General features: G+C 37.0%; 1 protein-coding gene across 1 annotated transcript in view; it reads right to left on the bottom strand.

Annotated features, from left to right (window-relative positions):
* COL28A1 (collagen type XXVIII alpha 1 chain) overlaps positions 1-13,999 on the bottom strand; it is a 144,916-nt gene extending 130,917 nt beyond the window's left edge. Inside the window, exons 1-6 of the mRNA XM_054726173.1 lie at positions 13,876-13,999; positions 12,413-12,969; positions 6,517-6,537; positions 4,917-4,973; positions 3,378-3,431; positions 1,455-1,496 (exon numbers count right to left, since the gene is read on the bottom strand). Of these exons, the coding sequence (XP_054582148.1) occupies positions 1,455-1,496; positions 3,378-3,431; positions 4,917-4,973; positions 6,517-6,537; positions 12,413-12,969; positions 13,876-13,999 (855 nt within the window). The remainder of the gene's footprint in view (positions 1-1,454; positions 1,497-3,377; positions 3,432-4,916; positions 4,974-6,516; positions 6,538-12,412; positions 12,970-13,875) is intronic.
* Between the last annotated feature and the right edge of the window lie 5,591 nt (positions 14,000-19,590).

Here is a 19,590-nt window from a genome sequence, read left to right as displayed (position 1 = left end):
CTACTGACTCCTAACCACTTGCCTGCCTGCCTGCCTGATTGCCCCTAACCACTCTGCCTGCCAGCCTGATAGCCCCCTAACCGCTCCCCTGCCGGCCTAACTGCTCCCCTGCCAGCATGATTGTCCCCAACTGCCCTCCCCTGCTGGCCTGATCACCTCCAACTGGCCTCCCCTGCCAACCTGATAGCCCCCAACTGCCTGCCCCTGCAGGGCTGAGGGGACTGGAGGACTCCGACTGGATGAGGCAGGGCTGAGGGGACTGGGCGCCGCCATCTTGTGGCTGTGGGCACCGCCATTTGTGAGGGCATGATGGTCAATTAGCATATTCCCTCTTTATTAGATAGGACAGGCTGTAGCAACAAACCTTCTAAGTGCTTCTTCCTTCTGTTTATTCCCACTTAAGTTTCTCTTTTAGAGCCAAGCCAGACTAATATTCCAAATACACAGTCTTGGGTCATATGCCTCATCTAAAATCTCAGGGGAAGTGCCCATCACCTAGCAAAGCCAAGACCTTACAACCGGCATAGAGCACCCACTCTTCAGGCACCCTATCTCACCATTTCCCAACACTGCCTTCCCTCTGGCTGCTGCTCATGGCACTCTTCATCTGGAATGCCTGTCCCCTTCCACCTTCCTGTTCTGTCTTTTCCTATCACAATACTAGAGCCTTTGGGGGGGTCATCCCATAAAATCTGCCCTGACAACTCCAATTTCTGAATTCCCATAATACTTTGTGCATGCAATTTTCACAATATTTTGACACTCTGCTTCATGTAGTAGCTATTTTAAATCTTATCTTTCCTATGAGATAATAAACACTTCAAAAATATAAGTGCTTTGTCTTAATTTTATTTTCACTTAATAAACATGCTTTATATAAGGAAGATAATTAAGAAATGGTTCCTGAATAAATAAATAACAGAAATTTCTGAGTGGCTTTCCATTGAAATTTTCAAACTTTCTATCAGGTTCTTTCATAAAGTGAATTAAAAACACCAAGACAACAGTTTTTAAAACCTCTGGGCTTTCACCCAAGGAGAGACTGAGAGGAGAGAATTATCATAGCCTCCTTTTGTTCACTGTATACTTCTCTGCTATTTGCTACACTGATGCAATTCTAACCCAAAGGCTAATGAAAAACTTTTCTGTAATTATTTCTCATTATAATTCCAGAATTTTAATTTTCTCCTTATTGAAAAAACAATACAAGACGTAAAGCAAAATATTTTTCTTATTTGAGCCTTTCACAGGTATCCAATTTAGTACCAGGGAATGTCATGTGGTTGACCACGCTTCTCATCATCTGTCTGATTGCTTGTGTGAGAGAGACATCACTAGCACACGTAGATATAAATCGTTTCTGCACTTGCACTCCAGGGGTCAAAGTGGTCAATTACAGAATCTTAGCACCCTGGGATTACTTCCTGAGGAAGGCAATGCAGTTGTGTACATACCCCTGGGCCTCTTTCTCCAGGTTCCCCTTTTTGAGCATCACCCTGTGACAAACAAAAAACTCTGTCAGAATTCCACAGCCATGCAGAGGGACTGATTTTGCTCAATAAAATGCATTGTTCAGAATTCCTAGATTAACAAGATAAGCCAATGCGGGGCACCGCCAAAGGCCAAGGAAAATTCTTTGGCCTTTCCCATTGACATTTTCACCATGCAATTTAGGGGAGAAAATAGCAGCTCAGATAGCTTTAGCCCTTTGAAGTGAAGCCAGATGTAGAGGGTGCAGAATCCAGGTACATTTTCACAGCTAAGGCCAAGTCTTGCATCCCAGTGTAACAACACAGCTATTGTTCTCAAATATAGCATTGTACCCACTAGGAGCCAGCCCCTCTGGCTTTTCTCCAAGGGGCTCTGGAATGTTTTCCAAAATGTCCTAAAGAGTGATTGCTTGATTTCAGCAAGTCTTAGGAAAATATATATTGTGGCACAAAATTGCAAGCCAAATAAATGAAATGTGAACATAGACTTATAACAGGTATTTAACAAAACAAAACACAAAGAAGACATAATGGCAATCTGAACCCAATACTAGTAAGGTGAGTGTAGGGGTGTGTGTGTGTGTGTGTGTGTGTGTGTGTGTGTGTGTTACAAAGATGCTTTACATTCCCTTTCTTTGATAAGCATGCAATTGACAAAAATACTTTCATGCATCTAACTTATTATATTTTTCATTATCTCCCTAAGTATATTCTCAGAAATAAATCATTGGGTTAAATGTTTTAATATTCAATGCCTCTTATGTAGTGCCTAATTGCTTTCCACAATGTGCCACATTACCTTTGCAACGAAGAGCAAACCAGTTTCACCACCATATTGCTATCACTAGTTATTATGTCTTTAATATTGCTGTGTTAACCTTTATAAAAAAAGATTTTTTTTAAAATTTGAAACACAGACTAACACAAATTATGTGAACTAGAAAATTGCCTCTTCCCTGCCTCAAAATATAACCCAACAACCCTGAATGCCAAAGTGCCTACAGTGTGAATTATTTGTATTAAAGGGTACCTCAGTACCTCTATTTTAAATTTCATTCATTATATAGTAAAATCAAATGTTTTTCTATTTCTTTATTTACTGGTTTTATTTCCTCTCTTGGAAATTATTCGTGTCCTTTGACCATTTAATTATTAGAAGCTTGATATTTTCTTATTCATTTCATTGTCTTTATGTACTACAGAAATTAACCCAATGTCCATTCTATTTGGTGAAAACATTTCCCTATATGTTTTCCTCTTTATTTTAATCATTATGTTCATTATACATAATTTATCCTTAAATTTTTCACAGTTATATCTACTAATCTCTGCCTTGTGATACCTTCAGTCACTCTAAAAGTTGGAACACCATCATCCCAACAATGATCAGAACAGATCATTAAAAATAATTAATCTAGAATTTTTTGATGGATACACAAAGAAAAAAATTAGAGAAAATGCCTGAAGAGTGAAAGACAATCTGGTGTTTTTTCTATTATTATTTTATGTCAGTTATCTACAAAGTGGATCCATAAAAACATAAGTATCTATGTCAATCTGACATGGAACATGTCTTAATAATTCATAGACATTGTACTCATTAATATGGGACATCACTATTTAATTACAGGCTTCTATGTATTGGGTTCCAAGGTTTCCTAGACGTTTTGACTAAAATGGCCATTTGTTACTCAGAATTTGTAAATGCAAGCTAACAAAAACCAGACAGCTAATGTAGGAAATGAACAATTTATATTTTTCACATAAATCATCAGATTTTTGGCATTGACATATACTGCAATGCTCTTAATTTTTCTTAATTTTTGTTCTAGAAATAAAGTTAGAAGAAGACATCCTGGTTTAAAGGGAAGTTGTTCATTCACTTACCGGGTTTCCTTTTGGTCCTCGCTCACCTTTGATACCCGGGTTTCCATGGGTACCCTAAAGGCAAACAGAAAAAAAGATCATATTGAACAGGTGTTCTATTAGTTTCTTACACCTTACAATAATTTCTGATCAGCTTCATCCCATAAAATGAGGGAAGATTGTAAAAAAAAAAAAAATACTTTACCTACCAAGAAGAGAGTCAACTCTATTCTCTCCTTTCATACATATCAGGAAAGCTGCACAGTCTTGAATAGGCAGATTCGCTAGATTATCCAAAAGAGGATAATGTCTCTCTCTCTCTCCTTGATATCCAAGGGACAATCTCCAAAGATGGAAGAAGAGAGTTCTCCAAATCTTATTCCAGAAAGGTGCTTCATCTTCTTATTCTCAAACCATCAAAAAGCTCACTTTTCTGAGAGGTTTGGGGGGCACCCAGTAAATGTTACATGACACAGTTCTTTATCCTTATTACAACATGGGACTATCCCTTTTAACAACATGGATTGACTAAAGTTGTCAGGTTAGCTCAGTTATGGCAAGTTTTGCTACTGTTTATTCTAAAACACAATTCAATATCACAAGTAAACCTTCCACTGGTAATCCCTTGGTGTAATAAGTATAAAACAAAACTTTATAGGAAGGGAAATTTAAGCCTTTGCTTTAGCTAAAGTCAGCGTCTACTGGCTGCCACATTAGCATGTAATGTATCAAACTTTGTATTTTGAAATAAAAAAGACAAACATCCCCCACTTTCTAATGCCTTGATTGGGAAGAGAGTGGAAAACGTATAGGCTTAGGACTCAGGTCTCAAGATAACATGTGTCATAGGCTAAGAAGTTCACAGCACGTATTTCCCTTCCCATCCCCAAACACAAGTGTTAGTTCAAACATTTTATCCATGCACTTTTGTGAAATATCTGTACTGTGCTTCTGAACATTAAGGTTTGGGGTCACATGAATGAAGGAAGTACTGAAAAGGAAGCATAGATGCTTTCGGATGATCTGCTATTAGAGAAATGTTCAGCATCTCCATTCATCACAATGCTCTTCCATGTCACAGAATTCACTCTAATCCCCAAGGCTTCCTGACCGGGGCTGCCTCCACACAAGGCCATGCGGTATTGCTCTTAGATGAGTGTAAAGACAAAGAGGCCTGTGTCGCTTGTTTCCAGGTGGAACAAACAAAGCTTTGCCTAAAGCACTGAGTATTTGAAAGATCTTTTTATATTTTCACTTCGGTATTGAGAAATTCTGGCCCCAAATGCCACATAAGAAGTGAGGCTGAAATAACCTTTAGGGGAACAATTTAATCATGTTAAACCTTAGTTCAGGTCAGTAAAATCCCAGGCTTATTTCTAAGGGCAGAATGTATCCCTTTAGGAACAAAAGAAAGAAAAAAACATTTTCTTTTTTGCTGCTCTTTGCACGCAACTGCTTTTCAACAACACAGAATAGTCCTGGTATTTTCGAGCGTGAGTGGATTGATCATTGCCAGGACTTCCTGACTTGACCCTAAGCTCAAAGGAGAAATATACTCACCGGAATGCCTGGATCGCCTGGATCGCCCTTCTCACATTCACATATCTTGCGTTCACACTGAATCATTAATGAAAAACAATATTAATACATAGTGAAACAGCATTTCAAATCTTATTCAGTACATTACTAAATGGAACACCCCCCTGAAGGAATTTTATCTTGCAAGTTTATGGAGATTTTGCTCTTCCTAATACATTCTTCTAGGAAAATTCAGACCTCATAAGAACATAATTGAATACACTAAAGTATTATTAAACATTGCCATGGTTGAATTGAGGAGACCTCCTATCAAACATATATATCATCCAATTGCTAGTGTAAAAAGGGGAAGGATAAACATTTTCAGTGGACTCTTGGAATTTCTGCTGTTTTTCTATTATATAACACATCAGAGCTCAATAATATACAAATATCAAAGATTACTTTACTCAGCAAAGGAAAACATTTGACTTAAAACATATTTAATCAATTCTAAGATGCACATTTTTTCTATGATAGCATCTCTGAAATCAGAGAGAGCTCAGTCTGATGAAATTGCTATTTTCTGCATTAGTAATTCAAAACTTACAGAATGAAATGGAAGAAAACTCCAGAGACACTACTGCAGCACGCAAGAAATGCTGGGTCGCCAGTGCTTTTGACAGAACTGAGACAGGTATTTTATAGAAAAACAAGTACACCAATGACTCTGAGACAAAAAATGATTCAGCAGATTTAGACTCTGAATGTGAAGAAACTTTAGAAATTACCAATTTATCTTGCTTATATATTTTCATATATGTAATACAGGGTTTATGGTAAAAATTTATATCTAAATAAATCCAAAAGGACTCTTTGCATAAGTATAAAATGAAAAATCCTAATTAAGAAGGCACTATATTATAATTTAATTACCAGAGTGTTTTCTTGTCTTAATGGCACATAAAAATGGTTTATCTGACCATGTGTAATTCTATGAAATATGCTCTACAAGGTTTGGTTGGCTCCTATTATTTTATGCAATATTACATGTTAAATAAGCAGTTTATCAAACAAAGTTCAGACGTTCCAAACTCTTTAATGTTAAGAAACACATGTTGAGTACAGGAGTCCTCAGAAAGCTGATGGTCATCTCTGTGCTAAGTACTATCCAACCAATATCGGCCAGCTTCCTTTGCCACTGTCAGGAAGAATGAGCTTAAAGTCCATCAGCAGGCAGCAGGGGGCGACTCTGCGCCCTGTCTCTTAGCCAGTAACACTCTCCCTGACCCTGCCCATTACAGGCACACCTCCCAAAATGAAGGACTCCCCCACCCCATACCCCGAGTAGTTGGTGTCAGAGATATGCTTAGAATAAAAGAAGTCATATCAAACTAAGCAATAACTATGTCATTTGGTTATCATTAATTTCTAAAATCACATTAAATTTTTTTTCTAATTTTTCAACCTGCAGTGGATATGGTGGCCTAAAAGAAAGTAGACGGTGGCCTAGAAATAGAGTGGCTCTTTTTAAATATAGTTAAGCATTTTTTTTTTTTGTCTCACCTATCTCCAAATGTGAATTATAATGCTGATTTGATAATGTGAGCTTTTGGGATAATTCAAAGAAAGTGGTTCTTACCTTCTTTTCAAACAAGATGTCCTAGGAGGGGAAAAGAATGAAACATTAACTCAATTCATGGTTCTGCTTCCAACTTCTCATTAGTCTTAATTATTCCCTATGGGATATGCAATTTCTACAAAGAAGAGCAATTCAGCCTTTTTAGCCTTGTGAAAGCAATAAGCCTACCAGCCAACCACCCAAGGAATACTCCGAGCCACATAACAATAAGAGACATGAAGAGAACTAACATTAAAGCTATTTTGTTATCTAAGAATATCCTATTGCACCCTATGCTTATCTTTGATTTCCTTTATCAGCTCTATGATCTGGCTAAAAGCTTAATTTGGCTACAAGTTTAATCAGTCATAATGAGAAATTTCTTAGTTTTAGTTACAAAGACTTCGGCAGAATACATAACTGTGTATTTTGTCTTCTTTTATTTTTCCATCCCTATACATACATGCATTTGTTTGGAAGTATTAAAACAGTAGTTAAAGGGTTATGACTTCATGAAATATTAATGAGTGAGCCTTAGAAGGCAATCATGTTGAACCTCTCATTTTGTAATAAGGAAACCTGGTCTGCAGTGTTGTGACTTGTCCAAGGTCACACATTTGGGCTGAGCCACCTGACTAAGTTCAGTGTTACTTCACACTTACCCACACAGAAATTAATTAGCCAGAATATTTTTCAAAATTACTTTAAATTTCTAATTTTAGAGAAATTAGGGTATTGTCTAACAAGTGCACTGAAGGCCATGTCTGAAGTCAAACCCTAGGGGAAAATTTACCTATATTTATAGATAGAATTGTTGCTTTCTTAAGGTAGGTATTACGTATCAATTTAATGCCTTATGACTGAATCAAGAAGGGATAACATATATATGATAAAACAGAAAACAAAAGTAAAAAGCATTACAATATTTGTTGCAAAATATTAAAAATGAAGGATGTAATGAGGAAGTTAAAGATATGTCAGAGTTGTACTTTTATAGTTTTGTTTTTACTTTATTTTTATTTCCATACAAACTAATAATATAGAGGGAAGACACAGCAAAATGCTTTAAGTGGCTCAATTTAAAGGAAAGAAAAATTAGGTAGGGCAGTGGTCGGCAAACTCATTAGTCAACAGAGCCAAATATCAACAGTACAACGATTGAAATTTCTTTTGAGAGCCAAAAACCGACTTCTGCGCATAGGCCACGAAGTTTCAATCGCACTGTATGTGTGCGCCCGCACGTGGTATTTTGTGGAAGAGCCACACTCAAGGGGCCAAAGAGCCGCATGTGGCTCTCGAGCCGTGGTTTGCTGACCACTGAGGTAGGGCATTAAATGTCATCCAGGGTTTTCATTCTGTTCCCACCATTAACTACTCATGTGGCCTTGGGCAAGTCATATAAGCCTTCCAGGTCATTTCCAACATATATAAAATGAGAAAATTTGACCATTTTATGGTCTTGGGAGCTGTAAAATTCTATCCACAGATCCATACAAAATTCAGGGTTTCACCTGTGGACTTCTTTCTCCCCTTTCTCAATCCTTTCTCAACCCAATGGTTTTAAAATACTAGCCAGTGAAAATCCAGGCTGAAAGCAGACAATGTCTTAAAGATGTACCTGTAAGACCCAGTAGGTCATGTGGAGAAATGGGAACTTAGAAACAATTACAGTCTCAGTAGAAAATGCCATTAACCCTCTCCGGAGCATTCGGCTGTGTCGAGAAAGCTAACGATGTGCCTGCTTTATCTCTAGGCTGCCCAAGACAAGTCCTTGTTTCCACCTGTTGTCCTGACAACTTTTCTAGACATACCCTAGAGAAATTCTTATACATTTCAACATTCATTGTTTTTAATAGTGAAAAATTGGAAATAATTAAAATATCCATCAATAGTGGAATGGATCAACAAATACTATTCAGCAGCTAAAGTGAATGTCCTGGATCTCCATATTTCAACATAAAAATTTTTTCAAAAACATTGAGTGAAAAAGCAATGTGATCCAAATTATGAAAATATTTAAAACATGCTTGATTTCTTCTGGGAGAGAGCGAGGGAAAAGAAATATGAAATAGACAATAAAACAACTTATAATACAAGTCAACTTGTAATGTTTGCAAACTAGTGAAATAAATAAAAATTTAAAGTTTTGTCACTTTATAATAAGCAAGGTCCTTATCAATTTTAAACTCAGGAATTTAGCTGCTACTGTGCCTGATGTGTAATTTTACACTTTTCTAGCTCTTCCTTTGAAAATTTAATTTCTGCTTTGCCATATTACTATCTAAAAATGTGTGCCATGAGGATAAAACCATAACAATACAACTAATTATTTTGGGAACTCATTTGATTTTGTGTTTGTTGGGATTTATATTTCTATGGAAACATAAGTGGACCCAAAACTGCACAATAGATAAGACTGTTTCAAACAATGAACAAAGCTCCATCCCTAAGGGCACTTGAAGTCCTAAGCCCCAGTGACAGGAGAACAGATAGCTCAGGGCAAGCAGCGTGGGAAGGAGATCCTGGATTGGGGGGTGGGGTGGGGGTAACAAGATAGATTCTTGGAATAGGTGGATTTTCTGGATAATTTTGAAGGGAGGAATGCAAAGGACCAACTCTTTGATGGAATGCTGTTCTGTAAGTCAAAGTTTATGAGGAAAGAAGTCATAAAGACAAGTGTGGGCAATTAGACAAAAGAAGCAGTGAGGAAGGACATTTAGAAAGAGTGGACAGAGAAGCCCACATGGCAGAGCTGGAGGCCTTGGGACGTAGTGGGAGCTTTCACTGAGGCGGAGTGGTAGGCTGTGTGGAGAACATGGTTAAAGCCAGAGGGAAGGTCAATTAAGGTCTAGGTAGATACTGTAGTTTAAATGAAAAGGGTAAATAGATAAAGGCCCTCATTAGAGCAACAGTATTAATGAAGTCAGAGTTTTGTGATGGCACGTGTGTGTAAGGAGAAGGCTAGACTGGAATTGTCAATTTTGTGAATGACTATGGCATCGTTGCTATGAGAAGGGGAGAGAGGAAATGTGAGGAAGCTGTGGAAGTTATAGCACAACAGCAAATGGGATGAAAATAAAGAACTTAGTCACAAGGATTACAAACTCTATGACAAGAACTGTTTGCGGCTTTAGCAAAATACAAAACCTTAAACAGAGAACAGAAATAAGGCTCTAAAGAGAGGAAGCCTTCAAAAACTGAAAAGTGGACTATAATTAATAAATTAAGAAAGTATAGAATTCTAAAGATGACAGAACAATTACCAAGTTGATCTCTTTTTGGTGTGTAAAGAAGGGGATACACTAAACTGGGAGTTTTCTTAATCTTCTGAGAAAGAGACCAATGTGTCACAAGCTTTAGTCCCATAAAGACTTTTTGAAAATTTAACATCAAAGACGATAGAGTAAATAATTTTTTTTAAATCTCCACATCTTTCTTTCTCTTCCAAAGGACCAAGTAATATATTCAGGAGATTGGGTTGAGTTCCTTAGGTTTCAACACTGTTATGTAAATCATAATAAAACAGCAATAAAAATAATTTTCAATTTAAAAATCATTGACCTCTCTTGGGTGATTCAGAACTGAAATGTTTTCATGGGGTTCTTACATGACACTTTCTACTAGAGGTGCCAAGAATGTGCAATGATTTCCTGAATTTTCTTGGCTCCTGCAAAATCTACTCATCATGGACACTCATGTCCATCCATAAAGTCTACTCTGCAATAAAAAGGAATAAAGTGCTGATACAAAAAACAACCCAGATGAATTTTTAAGTCATTATGCTGGGAATAAGAAGCCTGCCACCAAAAGGGTGCACAACTGAATGAGTTTATTTATGTAAAATTCTAGAATGTGTACACTAATCTAGAGTGAGAAGTCAATATCAGTAGTAGCTCAGGGATGAGGGAAAATGTATTGCAAAGTTGCATGAGAAAATTTTGGGGGTGCTAGAAATATTCTATATCCTACTTGTGTTAGTGGTTTCCCGGGTGTATACATCTATCAAAACTCATGGTATTGTGTACTTCAAATAAATGCAGTTTTGTACAGAAATTATGCCTAATTAATTTATTTTTAAAAGTCAACTACATAATTATTTCAAAATAAAAAGTTTAAAAATTCAACTAATGAGGTAATAGAAATAGATTAGATGAGGAATTTTGCCAGTCATTTGATGAAAAGACAAGTTCTATTGAAACTTGGTATATCTTCCTTTGAAGAGCCTGATAAGCCCTTCGGATTCTGGAAGTGTTTGGAAAGAGGCATCTCCTTCTAAGAAGTAGCTTGTTCACAGAACTTCCATCTGAACAAACAAGCTGAAATCCCAGGATGCTAAGGAAGAGCGGAGTCATTAGGATGCTTGGTCCTGTTTCAGTTTCCCCAGAAACGAGCAAACAGTATTGCATGGAGTCTGCTGCCAAGAGCCTGTGTTCCTGGTTGGGCAGGAGCTCTTGGTGAGGGTGTGCCTGGAGGGATAGGAGCCTCTGGAGCCTTCACATCTGGCCAAACAAGGAGCTGCCTGTCCTGCATCTTCTACAGTCAGCCACAGGCAAGTCATTATCACAACCTCAGTGTCCTCTCCTGCACATGCCGGAGCCTTCTGTTTTAAGTTCGCTGGTGAGGACTCCTTAAATTACAGCACAGGAAGGACTAGGCAGTTAGCCAGGCACCCTGCACAGTTCTCTTTCACACAAAAGAGCAGCTCAGAGTAAGCATCCACCCCAAGCTATTATTTCCCCTCTCACAAGACTTTACAGGGTTAAGCATGAAGACTCTGGGGTCTTCGCCTGGCCTTAAATTACAGTTTCTACATCACAAGATTATTGTAATCATTGAATAAAATAAAATATATAAAGTGCTCAGATCAATGCCTAACACACAGAGCACTCAAGATATGATAATTATCATTTAGATAAGGAAAATTCAGTGTCTCATGCTGAAAACAGCTGAGTGAAAAATGAAGAGCAATGTTGGGGGGAAAAGAGTGGAGGAAGGGACAAAGGGGAAAAACAATCTCTGAAATGGAGCCTCAGGTTTTTTCCAACCTCCACAAAACAGCCATATGAAATGCTCAGTCCCTGAAGGATATATTTGTCTTGCAACAAATCTAAGAAAATTAATCTTTTTAAGAAAATCAATTTTTAACACAACAAATCAACCACTTTTTCTCCAGGAGATTTTTCATTGAAAAATACGGTGAAGGGCGATTTTGTTTTGATTTGCTTTGCCTTATGTTCCACCAAGCAGCGAGGAAAGGTTCTTACACACAACTGAGCAACCTGTAAAGAAGAAAGCATCAACTCAGCCAATCAGATCAATAAAAAGGGACTCATTGATCTGATGGGAGAAACTGTTGGCTGACTGCAGGTCGTAGGTGATTTTACATTGGGTGACATTGTTACCACCTAAGAAACAAGGAGTTGTTATTTGTTTGTTTGTTTTTTCCGCATTGGGAGTCTATGAACTCTGAGCATAATATGGCAATAGTTGAGACAAAGTAAAAAGTATTTCTGCACATGTGGAAAGGAAAAGATCAACTATAGCAGACCATAGGTTGACCTCAAATTGAATATAAGTCAGCAGTGTTCAATGAGCCCAGGATGTATAAACAGGAGCCTGAGGTATATGATTGGAAACTAATCCTTCTCAAATCCCCAGCATTGGCTAGCATTAAAGTGAGGCATGCAGCTCCAGAGAATGAGCCTGGTACTTCCCTAGTATATCTGGTGTGAAGTGAACTATCAAAGAAGTAGAGAGAGACTTTGGAAAGATTCTTCTTTGCATTTCCAAGGTGGGTTTTTTTTTTTTTTCTTCTTTCATTTCTTTGACCCAGTATCTATTCTTACAGAATTTATAATTAAAATATTATTATTATAATGAGATGTATGTCTATAAAACCACCCCATTAGATACCTACCAGGCGATCCTGAATTTTATCTACAAGGGCTGGATCACTCAACAGGAGAATGGGTTCACTAGTTGAATCCCCAGATATCAAACGAAGTTTGGCTTCATTGACTACAGTAGAAAGTCCAATGGTGATAAATAATATTCCTTCAGTTCTGGCTTCGGCGGAAATACTTTGAACATCTGGATTCTTTGGGTGGTCAATGCCGTCAGTCATCAGCAAAGCTACTTTTACACCAGCTTTACGTCCTTCTCTCTTAAGTAGCCTAGTGGCATTGGAGATGGCATAGTAAGAGAAAGTACCTTGCCCAATGAAATTCATAGACTTGACCCTCTGCTTAAAAGTCTGTAGATCCTTCCAAGAAGAAAAAGGTGGGTCGATCTGGACAGAGCTGCTAAATTGAAGAGCTGCCAGTTTGATGTCATATTTCAAGGAGCGACCCGGGGTCAACTGGAAAATCTTGTCACTCAAGCTAGCCACAAAATCTTTCTGTTTGTCAAAGAGAACAATTTTAGAACTTTCAGAGCTGTCCACGATGAAGACAACATCTATGAAGCAAGTGGAGTCTGAAACAGAATAAATAGGTTAGGCAAAATGCTTGAACCTACTCATGAAACAATTTTACATAAGAAAAGCCCTGAGCTGGTATGTTGTGTATTGTTTATTTTTGAGCAGAGAGAGAAGTGTGAAAGAGAGGCACCTTATAGATAGGGCTTCAGGTGTGAAGAACTAAATCTCTTTGCAAGTCTGTATATTCCTTTTCTCTTGTAAAATCATGCAAATCAAAAGCAATCATTTTTAAAATACCATATATTCTGAGCATCTTCCCAAAGCGAAACCTGCTTAAAATGGGAGGGGGGGAAAGTGCATCATAGTTTACAAATTCAACAAACATCGGGCAAAGTTGTCTATACGTAAATAATACCCTACCTTTTTCTCTGGTGTGTTTCATGTTAGTGAAGCCCCTTCTTGTTTTTGAGTTTTGGAGTGTTTTGGGTTTTTTTTACTTTTTGAAATTAAGAGAGAAAGTAACTATACACCTCACACTGTAGCTACAGGAAGGGAGAAAGAAACTTAAAAACAGGGAATTTAAGATTGAATCTTAGTCGCTCTTACTAGTGAATTTGCCTAAGGCTTTGGGTGTGCCACTTAGCCTTTCTGGGCCTCCGTACTTTATCCATAAGACGAAAGTGGCATTCTCTCTCATGCCTATTTTATAAGATTACTGCAAAGCTTAAACGAGATAATAAATGTACAAGTGCTTAAAAAACTCTGATGTTTATAAGTATGCCCTATAAGTATGTAAGGTAGATCACTCTCATAATATAATCATATCAAAGTAGAAGGTCACATATATGCACATATATATAGTTTGTTATTTGCATCAAATGCTACTGGTAAAAATGTATGGTAGTGTTTGAACAGGCTAAAACTAATCATTAAAAACAAAAATAAAACTTTTTTTTTTTTACCCTGGAGATCATTTGTCCTTGCAAGTAAATTGGGCTTTGATCCTTTCTTTCTTTGTCCATGTATTGTCTGACTCATAAAAGCTGGCAAAATCAGGAGATAAAAGACAAAATGTCCATTCCACATTTTGGTAGATGGTGAAAAATCATCTGCCTGTAGCACCTTTAATAGAAAAAATAAGTTATACATACTATAATAAAATATAATGCTTGCTATTTTTAATTCCACTCCAGCAGAATTGAAAACTTGCATGTGAATGGAGAAAAGAGTTTTCATTCATATTTATAGAAGAATATGCACATTGAGATTTTAAAAGTTTCTAATCCAAATAAATTATGGCACTATAACCAAACATTTATTAGTGAATATTTCTATCAATCAAAGAATACATCTAAAGTAGTTTGAATTTCCCATTTTATTATGGGAAGCAGGAAGTTGGGAGAGCCATTTAATACAATTCTGTCCCATTCTGGCAATTGTGGTTCAATCACAGGGTCTGCTTTGACATTTCCACATTCAGACTGTCACATGAATGTTTCATTCATTTTCATTATAACTAATTCCTGATCAGCCCAATATTTTTGCAGGCTATAGAGAACCACCACATTTCAGTCTTACTATGTGTACTCACAACTTCAGTGAGTTCAGAGGTCAAGTCAAAAATTAAGTTGCCCTTCTGTTTCCATAAAACCCCTTTTCTCTTTTCTACTCTTGTTTTGGAAACTAGAGTTCCAAGCTGGACCACAACTGAATATCTAATAAATCAAAAGAATATGAGAGCAAAAATAGATGTGTGCAGCTGTTCTTGCAGCTAATGGACCGAAATGGGACTTGAAATTAGGAAGCACCCCTTCTGAATAGCCATGTGAAACTATTTTTCTGGGTAGATTAACAATAAAAAGTCTAATCCTGTATTAAAATCTTCAGTCATATCCATCACTCAATATGCCCAGCTATACGTGAAATAACTTTAAATTCATATGCTTGCCTGGTAAGAAAAGATTCACGTGTGGTTAGCTCAGTATACCCAAGAATGGATAAGAAAGCTTATTCTGAACCAAGGTTTCAGAATGTTTGCCTGCTTAAATTACATTGATTTCAGAAGTTCTGGGAAAAGAATCACATTTTCCTTCTTTGGCACCTTGCCTTGAGGGAATGGGAACTGGGAAATCATGAGCATGATTTTTCCAGGCTCTGAATAGAGGGTAGAAATATATGAAAAAGCAGTGAAGAATGAGATGAGTGACTGAAAATCTTTCATACCGGCCAGATGAAGAAACGCCAAGGGAAGCAAAACTGTTGGGTTGGGGATGAACCCATGAATGGCTCCATGTCATGGTCTGTTTCTCAAATAGGATCATCTAGCAGGAAGTTTATTAAGCTGACTTTGTATCAATATGGCCTAGCATCCTGCTAACAAGTACATCAAGTACAATTGACCAAAGGTCAACTACTCTTTAGACCAGGAATGCTAAGATGTGAAGACAGGTGGGTGTTAAAGGAAAGAACAAGAATTGTACTAAGGAAATATAATATACAGAGGACATCCCATTACTAACCAATGAGAAGAATATAAAAGGTTGTTCAAATTTAATTCTGAAGATTAATGTAAGGATAGAGCTATGTAGCAAAACTTAGCTGCTATTGCAATATAGGGGGAAAGAAATAACACCATGTCCCTGGTATTACATATGACTTTTCTTTTTGTTGAGCCTATACCAGAAGGAACTTCTCATAGACTGAGAATTTAATCTCACTTAGAAGAAGAGAGACTTTAAAGCTACATGATCAATGATCAAGATGACTTTTCAAAAACCTAAAGGTTATAACCATGCAGCATCAGGAGAATAAAACCACTTTTTTTTTTCTCATTTGTAGGCCTCATTTTGGGCTTTGAAAATGCTGGCTTTAAAGTAAGACTTATCTTTCTCCAAACCTAAGCACCTGTCTATAGTTTTCTTGGAATATAATCATGAATTCCTACCTGAATCTCTGATAGACAATGTCCACTAATGTAACTTAATCATTAGTAATAATCACAATGTCTCATATTTTATTACTATTTGCTCTAACACTTTTTATTTAGCTCTCCCAAACCAAAGTTTGGTATTCCTTTCTGTTTTCTGATATTGGCCGTAGGACACGCTTATATCTTTCCACTTTTCTTTCTTTAGTATTTTCGTTTTCCTACCTTTCTGAAATCTTTATTATTTTGGCATCTTTAAGAGCCCATTTATTTCTAATATTTACCATGTTTTATTTTGCTTCCATTTTTAATAATTCCCATCTTTCTCTCATTTAAATCTCACAAGTAAAACAGGTTTCGGGGTGGGAAGGTCATTATTAAGTGAAAGAAGTATAAACCTCTATGTTTACTATTGGTTAAATTTTATAAATGCAGAAAAATTTAACCAAATGCTATATTTTTGCCTAAAATTTTGGGAGTAACTATTAGGATCAATAACTCCAAGAGACTTTATATTTTATAATTTTCATAAATGAAATTATCTTTCAGCAGAGTTTAACAATTTTATTCACATTGCATCTCATTTGTTTCTACCTAAAAATAAAATGATGTATAAATACTTAGTTCAAATTGCCATACTTGTCAAGTTGTAAAGTATTCTGTAGTTAATACTTAATTATAAAAACATGTTCCAAATTAAGAAAAAGATACCCCAAAGGTATTAACATTATTATAATGCTATGCAGTAGAATGTACATTAAAATTAATTTTTAAATAACTTTAAATACATTTTAAATTTCTACATTTTTAAATTCTACAATTAGTCATATTTTTCTAATAATTAATTTAAAGTAATAGCAGAGGATAAAATTTTTTGATAAGCTTTCTTCACACTGTAAGTATGTGAACAATTTAATCTTCCACAGTTCCACAATGGTCCTCTCTGATTATAAGTGATTAAAACAAAGCAGTTATGTCTTACCTTATAAATAGTTTGTCAAACAGGAACTAAAGACTGGTTAAAGAAAGGCCAGCAGCAAGGACCATCATTGGGGATGGAGTTGGCTAGTGAATATTTCTCTGTTCTGTGGGAAATAAAAATTGTCCTTGCTTTGGATCTTTTGCAATCCTTTATTCATGTTTATTAGACTAAGTTAAAGCAAGAGTGGTCAGGCATTTGGCCAGGGTGCAAGATTTGGGTGGGATCAGTAAGTAATTTAAAGGAACAGTGCCCTTTCGAAACAAATCTATGATTTCCAGACTGTTTTAAAAACAGCTTGAGCAAATTTTTTACATTTTAGGCACTTACTGAGTCCGACTTTGTTTCTTATGCTATGTTCTTCACTTTCTATTTTTACATTTCTTTGCCTGGGGTATGTGCTCTGTTAGGTAGTGGTTCTAAACAGCTTTGTGAAGGAGTATAAATGACTCCTGATTCAGATGCAGTGTTTTCCAAGAGAGGCAATGGGCTGATAATGATTGAAACTGGATGATGAACATGTAGAAGCTCATTATTCCAGTCTTTCTATAGTTCTGATTTTTGAAAGTTTTCATAATAAAAGATTTGCACAATAGATAGTGGAAGAGCGATCTAAATATAGTCCTGGGTTCTCTCTGTAACATTGGGACCTCCGTTTCCCACTTGTAAAAGGAGGCAGTGCATTCAATTATTTATCAAAATCCTTTCAAATTGGAACATAAAAGGTAGGTTTACAAGGGTCAGTATTCTGAGGTTTCTATCCAGGAAAGGTGGTCCCTGTGGTGGTTCCATTCTCTCTTTTTCCTATTTTCTACCTTGTGGTTACAGCCCATTTTAAGTCGATGTTTATCAACAATAAACATTTAACAATGTTTGTTGTACAAAACATGAGCCAAGAGGCCACTTGACCCCTATACAACTAACAGGGAGGCTTCTCTATGGACAGTCTGAGAGATAGAGATTAGCAAGATGACTAGAGAAAGCAATATAATTGTTCATGCTATAATTCTTTTAATTATTTTTAAAATATATTTTATTGATTTTTTACAGAGAGGAAGGGAGAGGGATAGAGTTAGAAACATCGATGGAGAGAAACATCGATCAGCTGCCTCCTGCACAGCCCCCTACTGGGGATGTGCCCACAATAAAGGTACGTGCCCTTGACTAGAATCGAACCTGGGATCCTTCAGTCCTCAGGCCGATGCTCTATCTACTGAGCCAAACCGGTCAGGGCCGTGCTATAATTCTTTTAAATTGGCTTTCTTAGGAATACATGTTAGCATTTATGCATCTGTTTATTGTAACAATGGTTTCCATTTCATGAGCACTTTACCAAGCGAGGTACTATGCTAAGTGCTTGACACACATTATGGCATCTAGCCCTCCAAAAGCACAACCACCTACCTATAGTAAGTTCTCTAAGAATTCACATTTGCAGATGAGGATGTTGGAGGAGTTCAGCAGAGAGGAGTTCAGCAACTTGCCCACTGTTATGCTAATACTAGAGAATACCAGAATGGGATCTTAACTCAGGACTACCTGACCCCTGAGCCTCACTTATAACAACTCTTGCATCATTAAATTAAGTGTCCAGGTGAATGCCTGGGCTTCCATTGTTTCCTCACCACAAAGGAAGGGATTGTGTGGGGTTTTGGTAATAGAAAGAAGGAACAGTAGGTGTATTGCAGAAGTAAAATGGGATTTCCCAGGAAGCAAACATATATATTTATATATTTACACATGTAGATTTTATTTTATTTTTTTAAATACTTTCTTATATATATATATTTTTTTTATTGATTTCAGAGAGGAAGGGAGAGGGAGAGAAAGATAGAAATATCAATGATGAGGGAGAATCATTGATCAGCTGCCTCCTGCACACCCCGTACTGGGGATAGAGCCTGCAACCTGGGCATATACCCTTGACTTGACTAGAATCGAACCCAGGACTCTTCAGTCCCCAGGCTGACACTCTATCCACTGAACCAAACCAGCTAGGGCCACATATAGATTTTAAATGGCCTGTGGATGATAGCCACATTTTGCACTTTAGTGAGATAAGAATCATGCTATAAAGAAGTGGCATTTTTCAGAAGGTCAACTCTCTTTTTCATGAGGTAGTTTAACAACTTGAAGAAGAACAGTGGCTTTAAGAAGCAAACAGGTGACTCCTGGTGGGCAGGGGGCTTATGGAATGGAAGAAAGCCCTCCTGCCTTTTATCTGTTCTGATTGGTGGAGCGTTGGAATCTTGCTTGCTCATCCATCAAATAGGATCACCTAAAACCAGGATTTTCCACCTCTTGTTGCCAGGTGTAGCAATGAGCACTAAATTGATTGGGTAGATAACACAAAAGAAAATCTTGTGTTCTATGGATTTATATCTGGCAATTAGCTTTGCACCTAGAAAAACGGTGTATTATGGCTAAAGACTAAAATCTTAATCTTAATGGATGATCTTGAATTAGTGTGCAATTCGGCATGCACAGACCATATAAGAGAGCATGGGTAGTTTTGATGACTAAAGAAAGGCAACTTGGGTAGAGTCCATGCTCTTTGGACAGTTGGTCTGAGGCATGGCTTTATAGAAGACAGATAGTACACTATTTTTACCGTTACTCCTGGAGATGGATTAGAGTAAGCACCCCATAACTACATGTTGAATGAATGGTTATTGGAAGTAATTTTTTAGTGTCACTTGAGAACCAAGATACACCAGATTGCTCTCCTCCAGAGCACTGCTGAACAGCAAATCCTTTTCAATTAAAAAAAAT

The sequence above is a fragment of the Eptesicus fuscus genome, chromosome 14, assembly GCF_027574615.1.
Source record: "Eptesicus fuscus isolate TK198812 chromosome 14, DD_ASM_mEF_20220401, whole genome shotgun sequence".
NCBI classification, from domain to species: domain Eukaryota; kingdom Metazoa; phylum Chordata; class Mammalia; order Chiroptera; family Vespertilionidae; genus Eptesicus; species Eptesicus fuscus.
Note: the sequence above shows the minus strand (reverse complement) of the source record. Positions and strands in the feature narration are given on the sequence as shown.